At 49.1% G+C, this 12162-nt stretch overlaps 1 protein-coding gene across 1 annotated transcript; it reads left to right on the top strand.

The window, feature by feature from the left end:
* Positions 1-2: 2 nt before the first annotated feature.
* On the top strand, positions 3-8275 carry FAM20A (FAM20A golgi associated secretory pathway pseudokinase; the record flags this gene model as incomplete). Its single annotated transcript, XM_010721505.2, is given in 12 exon segments — positions 3-37; positions 2923-3107; positions 3332-3382; positions 3657-3735; positions 4143-4235; positions 4639-4754; positions 4985-5165; positions 5284-5393; positions 5500-5581; positions 5658-5717; positions 7628-7855; positions 7857-8275. Coding segments are annotated over 12 exon segments (1254 nt in total), but the record flags the coding sequence as incomplete, so codon positions are not given.
* Positions 8276-12162: the final 3887 nt, after the last annotated feature.

Genomic DNA, 12162 nt, shown 5'->3' on the forward strand with positions numbered 1-12162 from the left:
TGCGCTACTACCGGCGGAAGGCGGCCCGCTGGAACAGGTGCGTCCCGCCGCGCGGTACCCCGACACGGCACCGCTCCCTGGGCGGCCGTCCCCGGGCTCCTCAAACCCAGCGTCCCATCCCCGGGCGCTTCATCCCTCTGCGCCTATCCTCATGTACCCGCCCCCGGGCACCTATCTCCAGGTATCCATCCCTGTGTCCCATCTCCAGGCACTCATCCCCAAATTCCAATCTCTGACCACCCCGTACTCGGGCATCCCAAACTCAGCACCCCATCCACAGGCACCCCATTCCAATCTCCAGACAGCCAAACCCAGCACCTACCCGCAGGTACCCATCTCCAGGCACACATCCCTGGTACTCCATCCCTGGGCACCCCTTCCCCAGGTGCACATCCCCAATCTCTGGATTCCAATCTCTGGGTACCCAGAGCATCCTTCCAGCACCCCCTGCATGGACACCCCCCAGATATCCCTTGCCCAGACACCCTGACCTGTGCGCACAACCCCTTGGCACCCCTTCAGTGGCCCTCTCCGTGCCCACCTCCTGGCTCTCTGCTGTCCTTCCCATTGCCCTTTTCTACAGCACCCCATAGGTCATAGGGCTCTGCGTGGAGGTTCTGCTGGGAGGGAGCTTCCTGTGGTCCCTGATGGGGAAGATGAGGAGGGGAAGGGTGCAGGGATGCAGGGTAAGACCCTGCGAGTTGTGCATAGCAGGGAGAAGTGCCTTTTTCACTCTGCATCAGCACTGTGGGGGCAGAATGGTGTCAGCCCCTGGGTGCTGTACCCCAGAGCTATCTCCTTGTACCCACCAGCAGGAAAAGTTTCCCTGTTTCCAGTGTCCTGGAAGGCACTGTGGAGGAGGGGAGGGACCGTGACCTGAACATGGCTCAGACTCCTCCAGCTTCTTCTTCCTCTCCCTGCCCTGAGAATGCACGGGGTGAGGCCGAGCTGTGCATTGGCTGCATGTCAGCAGGGTGGGACAGAGCAATGATGAGCACACGGCTGGGAAATACGAGGCGAGAGGGCTTGGGATGCTGGGTGGATGCTTCCCAAAGAAAAGCACTGTGGGGAGTTGGGATGCGACCAGGATCAGCTCCATAGTGCACTACCTTACACACCACCATAGAGCACCCAAAGCTAAGTGCACCACTGTGATTTCCAGCCAAGCCCCTGCAACTCCACAGTTCTCTCCTCTGTTTGGCATTGCAAATTGAATGTGGGTTAGGAAGGTGCCTGCCATGGTGCTTTTTGCTAGCCCATCAGAGTGATCTGTGCCTCAAGGTCATACAGCCACAGCAACTCATCTTCCTGGCATGGGGACATCCCTGGGCTGACAGTGGGATCCATATAGGACCGAGCAGCCATGGCTTTCCCAGCCCATGGGTTTTGGCAGAGCATGGTGTAGGTAATGGCTGCGCACACATTCCCAGCTCTCCGCAAGGTGTGACACATCCTACAGGGTAGAACAGGATCAGAGCTGACCCTATGGCCATCCCACGTGAAGCATGAATGGAGGGGCTATCAGTGCAGCACCCATTTGCATGGCTTGAGTGGACCCAGCTGCAGCTCAGCCCTGCACCTACAGCACAGCACAGTTTCTGCAGGCAGGTAGAAATAAATTGGTCTGGGGCCTTCTCATTCCCATTCCTAGCACTTTGGCTAGGAGAATCTGTCTGCAGGGGTGGCTGATGGGGTTGCAGGAAGAATAAAAAAAAAAAAACAAAACCAAACAAACCCAGAGCTTGTTTCTATCCACGAAGAAACAATTCCATACTCCAAACTCTGTGACCTGCTCAGTGCCAAGCACTCAGCCCAGTACCATGGGGACAGTGGCACCCAGTGCCTGGTGCCTCCTGCAGCCCAGTGCTGAGCAGAGCTATCATGGACCTGCTTTTTACATTATTATGTCTTTTGCAGAGGGCTGTTTTTAAAGGGAAATATTTCAGGCACCCTGGAGGGAGCGGCGTTTGGGGGTTGAAGGCTCGCAGGGCGGCTGGCCCCCAGCCCTGTGCCTGCTGCCTCCCCTTGCACAAAGGCTGCATTTTTTTCCCCATCAGTAATGCACCGCTCACCGCCATCCGGGGCGGGGGGGGACAGGCTGCGTGCATGGCAAGTGGGAGAGCAAATATGGTAAAATATGTGGGCAGCTTCCCTCGGGAAAATTCCTGCGTCATTCTGCTGACACTCACTGGGGGCTTCGCCGTCCCCGTCTGCATTTGTGGGACTGGTAGCATCCCCCACATTTCTCCCCAAATATCCCTGAAACGCCTCCCTCGGACTGGGCTGACCGCACTACCCATGTGCACCATGGAGAAGGGATGGGAGCCCTCCAGACCCCGCTGCCTGGGGCAGGGTTGGGCACCCCAGGGCCCCACTGGTTAATGAACCACTTGCTATCGGCCCCGGCTCCTGTTTGCCTTCACCGAGGTATCTTGGCACTTTCAATGCAAACTGAACTCAGTTTTCCCTTTATCGTGAGCGCAGATGCCACGCACGGCTCTGCCGATGTTAATGAGAAACCAATGCTGTCAGCCATGGGATAAATGACCTTTTGGTGGCAGTCCAGCAAAGCTTGGGTCCTATCAGAGGAAAAATGATTTATGGTAACAAACCTTTGGTTTGTCACAACTCCACCTGCCAGAATGGGACAGGTTCACCCCAGTTTTACCAATTCCAAGGCAGCGCAGTGCTGGGTGGCCCCCCTGCATCCCATTGCCCAGAACGAAGGCTGTAGAGGACACGGGACAACTTGGGACTCCAGTAGTCGTGCTGCCTGGAACTTCTGGATTTGGCAAAAAGTCTCCGGCACAGCAAAGGCTTTCTGAACCCATCCCATCACACAACAGCCCCCAGCTCTGCTCCCAGCACCGAGGGTTTCCATCCTGCACCCATCCCCATCACCCCGTGCTCATTCCCTTCCAGGAGACACAAGCTCTACAGGCAGGAGCTCAACCTTACGGCTGCAGCTGCGCTGCTCCCGCTGCGCCCTGAAGCCAGCTGGCTGCAGTTCCACCTGGGCATCAGCCGGGATGGGCTCTACCCTCGTTCCAGCCCTGCTGTCGGCAGACTGCTGCAGGACATGCACGACTTTGCCACCGTCAGCGCTGGTGAGTGTCGCAGTGTGGGACTCCGAGCCCTGCACTGGCTTCTCCATGGGTTTTGTGCTGTATGATTGTCATTGTGTTACCTGGAGATGGGAGAAGGGCTGTGGCCCTTCCTGCGTCTTTAGCGTGTAAATGGAGCTTATAATCAGAAGGGAGTCTGGCTTTTTAAATGGTCTGATAGCAAGCCCTGCACAGCCCCTTCCTCACGGCTCTTCCTGCTCTTGCAGACTACAGCCAGGATGAGAAAGCTCTGCTGGGAGCCTGTGACTGCAGCCAGAGTGAGTGCATCCTCCCAGGACTCTGTGACATCTTTGCTTCACCCAAGTGGGGAGGGTGGCACTGGGTTCCCCTCAGGCTTCCATCCCCATACTCCGCTCAGGGATAAACCCCACAGCCCCCACAAGGACGGGGTGGGGATGCCAAGACACTGATGTGCCAATGAGGGGAGGAAAAAGTCCCCAGGGGGACCAACAAATGGACTTTGGGAGACTTGCGTGGTGCAGAGGTGCAGATCTGTAGCACACAGGCACCTAACGTCCCCTTTTCCTCCAGTTGTGAAGCCCAGCGGCGTGCACCTGAAGCTGGTACTCAGGTTCCAGGACTTTGGCAAAGCCATGTTCAAGCCCATGAGGTAAGGCAAAGCCCCACTGCCCATGATGAGCAGCTGGGAGCACTGGAGCTCTCTGCAGTGAGGGCTGCAGGCATCCTCGGGCAAGGAGGGGCACGTCACATTGCATCTCCTGTCCTTTGCTCAGCAAAGCCACCTTGAATTATTAAAGCTACCTTTAATTATTACTGGCTGCTTGCTCTCTCCCCAGTAACACGCAAACATCAGTGTTCCCACTCTGTTTATTGACATTGGAAGGCTCTTTCTCTGTAGATGCCAGAGAACGGAGGACCTCAGGGCACTTTTCTCCTACACGCTGCTGTCACCTCAGGGCCAGCACATCCTCAGCACTGCTTTAGTTTTGTCTCTCCCTGGATCCCCTGGGTGCAGCTGCACGCACACCCCAGGATTGACCCCTGGATTTCTTCCAGGCAAAAACGTGAGGAGGAAACACCCGAGGACTTCTTCTACTTTGTGGACTTCCAGAGGCACAATGCTGAGATCGCAGCCTTCCACCTGGACAGGTACGAGAGGAGCTGTGCTCAGCTCTATGGAGTGCTGGCCATGGGTCAGCAACTGCTCAGCAGCACCGTGGTGGGGAAAATTCTCACTGGGAGCCCAGTACTCATTTTGCTTTGCTCCATGCAGGCTGGGAAGTGATGCACAGGTTGTAGCTTTGCTGCATGCACTGGGTCCATCCTGGGCATTGACCCAGCTGAGCTCTGGGTGCCTGGTTTGTTTTGTTTCAAACTCACAGCTAATGAGCAATTAACCCAGGAGCCTTTTCCAGCAATCCCAGTTTCACCTCCACTTGGGTGCAGCCATCAAGAAGGCAAACATTTTGCCAGCAGGAAGGGCACGGGCAGCATCTGCCGCCCCATGCAGTCAGGTCCCACTGCGTGTCACTGAGCTGCTTTCCTTGGGCAGGATCCTGGATTTCCGACGGGTGCCTCCCACTGTTGGGAGGCTGATCAACATCACCAAGGAGATCCTGGAAGTCACCAGGAATGAAGTCCTGCAGAGCGTCTTCTTCATCTCTCCAGGTAGGAAAAGATTACGGGCTGTGCAGGAATGGGAACTGAGGTCTGTCCTGCTTCTTAACCTTTCCCCCAGCATGGGACTGAGTCTATCCATCGACCAAAACTCTGGTTCTCTCCATGATTTGGCAGTTCACATCCATTACGTGCTTAGATACGTTGCATGATGAGGCAGGGGTCAGTCCAAGCTCCACACCCTATAGCTTCTTTCCCTAGTTCTCTCTGTTCTCCTCCAGCCAGCAACGTGTGCTTCTTTGCCAAGTGCCCATACATGTGCAAGACAGAGTACGCAGTGTGTGGGAATCCTCACCTCCTGGAAGGGTCCCTGTCTGCTTTCCTTCCATCCCTCAACCTGGCGCCGCGGCTCTCCATCCCAAACCCATGGATCCGCTCCTACTCGTTTGATGGAAAAGAGGAGTAAGTGGGTAAATGCTGCTGCTTCATATATATGCCTTACAGAGAGTGTGTGGGAAGGAGAACAAGTGGGATACAGACTGTGAGTGGACTCTGTGCCCCCTCCCCTGGTGTCCTGCAGGTGGGAGGTGAATCCGCTCTACTGTGACACTGTGAGGGAGATCTACCCCTACAGCAGTGGCAACCGGCTGCTTAACATCGTTGACATGGCCATATTTGACTTCCTAATAGGTACAATTAAAGCATTTCATGCTGACGAGAAAGAAAACACGGGATAGGTCTGAAAATTACTCAGGCATTTGCAAGGGAAACCGCTGCTCTGTTCCTCCTTTACCAGGGAACATGGACCGTCACCACTATGAGATGTTCACCAAGTTTGGAGACGATGGCTTCCTCCTACACCTGGACAACGCCAGGGGGTGAGGCTGGGAGGCCAAGGGGATGTGGGGAGGCCATGGGCAGGTGGTAATACTCCATGCTCTCTCCTTCCCCCAGGTTTGGGCGGCATTCTCACGATGAAATCTCCATCCTGGCCCCGCTCTCCCAGTGCTGTGTGTAAGTGTCAGCTTTGTTTTCCTTCCCAGACACATCAGTTCCTCCTGGCCCGGCAGCGCTGGCTGCTGGAATCCACCTGGGAACCCAACCAAACAGCACAGCATGGAAACCACCAGTTATCTCCAAAGCAAGAATTAAGCTTTTATGTCACTCAGAGCATCGAGCTGCTCTGCTGTGTCACACAGCCATCATTCCTGCACTTCATACTTACTACTCCAATAAACCCTTTCCCATGAGAACCTCTAAATAACCCTAATGCCCAGGTGAGCTTCCCAAATCCCCACAAACAGCTCCCTTGCTCAGCAGCAGGCAAACATCTGATGCTTGAATGCCCACCAAAGCATCAGTCTCACACACAAAAAGGCTGTCACTGACTTTTCTGTTGGCCCAAACCCTTCCAAGAAGCATCCCCTTGCATTTCCCAACACATCAACACAAAGTGCTGCCAGCCCCACTTGTCTGTGTGCGCTAACGTGAAACCTCCATCCACCAGCTCTGATAGTTAATCAGGTTTCTTCTCACGACATCAAGGAGAAGCTCATCAATTTTACCATTTGAATCCTGTCTTGGCCACCCTTTTATTAATCCACATAAATCAACAGCTGAAAGTTAAATTAAAGAGAAAGAGGAAGAAAAGCTGCTCCTCCCTGTGGTTTCTCTTTAGGAGATCCCTAATCTATTTCCTTGCTGTACCTGCTCCATGTAAGCCTTGGGGTGCTAATTGCACTCTCCCCATATATTCGTATTACCGGATCTAATTTTAAGAACTGCTGTTTGCACCGAGTGAGACTTTCCATTTATAATTGCAGTGACTCCTTCTGCCGTGCTCCTATTTTGTGCAGTTCACATGAACTCTTCGACCCAGCAGCACTACCTGCAGGTCACATCCTTCCTGCTCACCCAGATCTACCTCCCAGAAGCTGTTCTTAATTTAGGTAGGATGAGCTGCAGGTCACACCTTTAACGAGCCAGCTACAGGCAAGAACTGCAACTTGAAAATGACTTCCACTCATTACAGAGCCACCCCAAAGCCTCATTTCCTACAGCAGTCCATTCATTTGGAGCTGGGAAGCATCCAAAAAGGCTTGGAGTCCTCCGAGCTTGGCTTCCTGCAGCCTCCTAGTGTTCTGACCCACCTCTCACAGCTCCTGTTCCAGTCCTTGTCTCGTTTAGTGAAGATTGCTCCTCTCCTCTCCCATCATATCTTTCTCCATGGAAATTCTGGCTAAGTCAGCGTGGTTCCACAAACACAGGCTGCCATCTTTCCAAAATTCAAAAGGCAATGGTTAAGATCACTGGTCCATTTCAGTAATAGACTCTGAAATCAAAGTACTTCTGCTGAGCATTAAACAAATCATGTCAGAGTACCTAATGTCATTCCCCAAAGCACGCCAAGATTATAGCTTTTCATCCTCCCTTCTGTCAAAGGGAAATACTTCATCCTCAGTGCCTCTTCAGGCACAATGTCAGATCAGCTCTGGGAAATACTCTTTTTGCTCAGTTTAGAGAGATTTTTCCTCATTCATCAGCAGCTAAGATGCACAGCTTCATTTTATCTCTCCTTCTGCCCTGTAAATGTCATTTCTGGTACCGTGGCACTGTCCTGCAATCATCTGGGGAACTAGGTCACATCTGACTCAGAGGAAGAATGCTCATTGCTGAGGATTTCTAACATTCTTTTCTCTGAAGACAAAAATCTGCTGTATGAGCACTCTGAAAAATAAGTAAGAACCAGAGGTTTCTGCAGAGATTTCCAATTACTTCAGTAAGAGCTTTTTGTTCCAAATATTGTTACCTGGAACCGTATCTTCCCTCCCTCTTCCCTCTCTCAGCAGAGGGCTCAGACAACTGTCCCTTGCTGGGGTGCTGTGAAGTTTGGCACTGGGACGTCTGATTTCTTTCTCTTCCAGAATAAAGCGGACGACGCTGCTGCACCTGCAGCTGCTGGCTGAGCCCGAGTACCAGCTGAGTGCTGTGATGAGAGAATCCCTGCTGCAGGACCCCCTGGCACCCGTCCTCACCGAGCCCCATCTCCTGGCCTTGGACCGGCGGTTACAGCTCATCCTGAAAGCCGTGAGGAAGTGCATTGACTTGCATGGAGAAGCCAAGGTGGTGGCTAATGACACCAGGCAGCCCGAGGCCTGACAGAGACAGAGTGAAGCTGAGCACATAAACAGCCCTCAGCTCCTGCTCAGAAGCAGGGGAGACCCCCACGAGACCAGGGACAAATGTTAACAGTTGGTCATTTCTATCTACAAGTGCCCATGAGATGGAGAGGGGAAACTTTGGAAGATCTTCAGGGATTCCCAGGCTGAGCACTCAAGCAAAGCTGCCGGGCTCAGCGTGGTGTGGCTGCAGGAGGTCTTTGCACCCCAAGCACCAGCTCTGTGGGAAAGCAGAGATCTGGTTTGCAGCTGAGCATGCCTTGTGGGTGAGAGGAACACATACAGCCTGCAGTTTGCTCAGCCTGCTCAGGAGCTTGGTCTTGCTATGATGGACACAAGCTAGATCCAAGGATGAGGCTTGAATAAAGAGATGCCACGAATATTCTCCTCTTACTAAGTCTGTGTTCTGTAATCAAGACTGCATGTGAGAAAGGAGCAACCTTACTCTGAGACAAGGTGACACACTGGTTCATGTGGTCAGACTGGAGCACCTCTGCACAGTACCCACCAGCAGACAGGACCCCTGTCCCTGGTTCTCTGCAACAGAAAACAACCAGCCCAAACCAATTCAAATACGTGCACACTGCCCCAGATCCCACTGGCTTGCAGAGCAGTAAGATCACTTCTATTTTCAGCTGTCTTTGGGGTGGAAGAACCAGGCTGGGTTATAACAGAAAAGCAGGGAAAAAAAAATAATATGAAAGAAAATATGTATTTTTATATACATATATATATTTATATATATAAATAATATATATATACATATATTTAGATATAACTACTCAAAGACACAGGACTGTATCTACAATCCCAGAAGTCACCCACTTCTGGTCAAAATATTTTGCTGAGGTGAGGGGCTCCGTCTTGCATCATCTTGCTTTAAAGTCACTCAAGCTATCAGAATTCCCTGGAAAACAGAAATGGCTCCTCCTCCTCCCCTTATCTCTGCACATTTTGAGGAGAAGCAATAGGAACTGAAGACCAAAAAGAAGTAGAGAAGGAGTTATCAGAGATCTTTCAATTTGTAAGCTTCCCCTTGCCTCCCAAGGGCAAGGCTTAAGCGTGGTTTGATTACTGCAGCTCTCTTTAATAGCTTTTTGCTTCAACTGTTCAGGAATGATTACACTGAGCTTCTTGGCAGCCTAGGGAAAGTCGTTGAGAACTTTGTTGATCATTTATCATCCTTAAAGAAAAAAAAAAAAACAGTCTACTAGAAGTTCATTCTAAACTAACCTTTCAGTTAACCAAGAGCCATCAGCAGTGCTGCAGGCTGCTCAGGTTCACAGCAAGCTGCATCACCTACCACATTTTCTTTTTAGGTTGGAATTCTGCCCAGCCTAACAAGCACTGGGTGACGCTGGCCTGAACTGTGCAGGGAAGTAACAGAGCTGGTTTGGCCAGCACTGCTGTTTTTCACAGGGAACTGTAGTGAAGCTCAGTCCAACCCCAGAACAAGTGTTCAACCGGCTGCCTGTCTTCACTCTGTAAAGCTACTAAAGAGATTGTAGGCGTAATTTTTATGTCCCCACAGGTGTTGTTCTATTCATGTTTGAAGGAGTTGGGAATGTTTCTGCTTAACACAGAGAGCCCAATGTTTTGAAGCCACAAAGGTCAGGAAAAAAAAAAAAAGATCTAATGCACAAAACTGAAGAGCAGACAAAAAAACCCAGCCCAGCAGGGTCCCTCAGTCTGTCTTGATTCAGCCACGTCCTTCCACTTCCAGCTTTCACCTAAGCACATCTTAGATAGCCTCAATCAAACAGAATTCTCAACAGCAGTGGGCTTACAGGCCTTTTCTTTCCCCCCCCCCATGTACTCTTGTGAGCACATAATAGATTAAAATGAAAGGATTTAACTCACTCTCTCAGCACACACCACCTGCAGTTGTTCCAGTATGGGATGTTCTATTCCCAAAGTTGCATCTCCCTCTACTGGTGATTTTTGTGCACGTTGCGCACACAGCCCCAGAGGGGAAGGGGCAGCTGTGCTGTGAGCAAGGACTGAAACTCAAACCTCCATTAAGTTTCTTCATTTACCACCAGTTTATTGGCAATTCATCCTCTGAAGGTGAAGGAAAACATAAAACATAGGGGTGGGGAAAAAAAAAAGGCTGATTGCATTTAAGAATTTAAATCATTTTATTGCTTTACCTGCCATTAGGACAATCTATAACAAAAGGAATATAATATATTAGCACATACAGTAAATCAGACTTATATAGTCAGGTAACAATACAAAAATGGTCCTCTGGTTGACTATAGCTTTCTAGGGCAATAGACTTTATAAATTCGCTAAAGGTGGACTAGCAAAAATTACTTCTAAAGCCCCAAACGTTAGCTAAGGCAAAACTATGCCTATTGTGGTTTCAAACATATTTAAATTGCACACAAATGTAAAGCTACAACTGTGATTAATATTTAACTCAGACTTAGCTGATTTATCTTAAAATCTTGTAGGTAAAACTACAAAAGGGAGTAAACAGCAAGCTAAAAAGATGCAGTAGTGAAACTTGATTAGAAAGCCTTATATAAAAAAATGTGCACTTTTGTGTGGAGCTCTAACTAGTTTACACAGTTTTTGGTGCTTTAAAGTAACATGAATACATAATGAAGGAAAAACCTGGATGGATCCAAAACTGAAGAGAACAGTTTTACAAAAAAATAATAATAATTAAAAAGAAAAGTAGCATTTGCTTACTCCTTAAGGACTCCGGCAGAAGCAGTCTTCTCAATTTCTTGCGAAGACAGAACTCAAACCACAAGCATTTAAATCCCACCACTGAGATTTCAGGTTTGGAAATACCCTTTTGTAAAAGCTCAATACCCTCAAGATTACTTTGCATCAATTAGCAGGCTCTTCTTGACACGCCTGGGAGAAAGCCTGTTGGATTTGAATGCATATCATCTCGGAAAAGAAATTAAATGAGGGCTCCATCTTAAGAAGCAGTTGCTCCATAAACGCAAAACCACTTGCTGTCACTCCCAAATACAAACCTACACTACTGGATATAAATTACAGGTTAAAGGAAACCTTAGAAACTGCCTACCATTATTGAACCGTGGAATTCAGTACAAACCTCTGGGAAGTATTGGTGCACATGGAACGATGCAACACAAAGCTGGAAAATACTGAAATACGTTTAAGACTCCACAACATATTGAACTTGGGAGGAAAAAAAAAGTATGAAATGCGTCGTGTCATTTGGGTAAGTATGGAAAGAGAATAAGCTTTTTGTATTTAAACTAGACTCCTAATTATCCTTTTTTAAAATTATGAGTTGGTTTAAAAACAAACATACTTAAAGAGTGTTGAAGGAAAGTTAAAAGGTTGAAGCGAGGCACATTTTCTGCCTGGCAGTCTCCACTAAGCATAATGGCATCTCTACGGGCCAGCACCCTGCAACTAATGCTGCCCATCAATACTTCAAAGTTTAAATTTCCCTGGTATCAAAGGGACACGTGAACTGATGACCATTTAAAAAAATAATAAGTCAACTGGGGAATACAAAGCAAGCAAGGGAAATAAAAAGTTTGCTTCCAATTTCTGCGCCAGTGTAGTACCTGTGCATGACTAACAGCTGGGTGGCTGCACCATCCCTATGTCCAAGTACTTGAGCCCAAAGTTAGGCATTGTATGGAACATTTGGTTCTTGCCACTTTGAACAGGAAGTTCAGGGCAAATCTATCACTGAAGAAAGAACAAGGAAAGAAAGAATCAGTTGTGGCAAATCAGCAAATTAAGTAACAACTGCAGTAGTTCACCTGAACTGTTAACCTTGAAAGCTTTGATTTACACTCAACAACATAAGTAACCTTAAACCAGCAAACACAGGGACAATTAAACTGCTAAATTCCAACTGTGGCTTTCTTAGCAGCTGATGCCTCACGATTGAACCCTGTATTACAGTACCCAGAAAATTATAAAGAAAACCCCAAGCCTCCAGAAGCTCAGTTACATGGACAATTCTCATTTGGAAAGAAATACAGCAGGTTAGGACTATAGCCTTAAAATCTGTCCAATGATTTAAGAAATACCTTGAAATTCCCCCCACACCCTGTTACCTCCTTACTCTATGGCAATTGGCACGGTGCCTGGAGATCTCTCCCTCAGTAAAGCAGGCTGTGTTTGCTGTATTTGCCCAAGTTGGACACAGTTGCACAGAGAAAAGCTGTAACAGCAAACATCTCCATAGAACTTTTTCCTATGTATTTAATGGGACAGAGAGCACGGAACTAATATGCTCTAAATTAAAAATAGTACTATGAAAAGCTTTTTTTTTT

The sequence above is a fragment of the Meleagris gallopavo genome, chromosome 20, assembly GCF_000146605.3.
Source record: "Meleagris gallopavo isolate NT-WF06-2002-E0010 breed Aviagen turkey brand Nicholas breeding stock chromosome 20, Turkey_5.1, whole genome shotgun sequence".
Taxonomy (NCBI): Eukaryota; Metazoa; Chordata; class Aves; order Galliformes; family Phasianidae; genus Meleagris; species Meleagris gallopavo.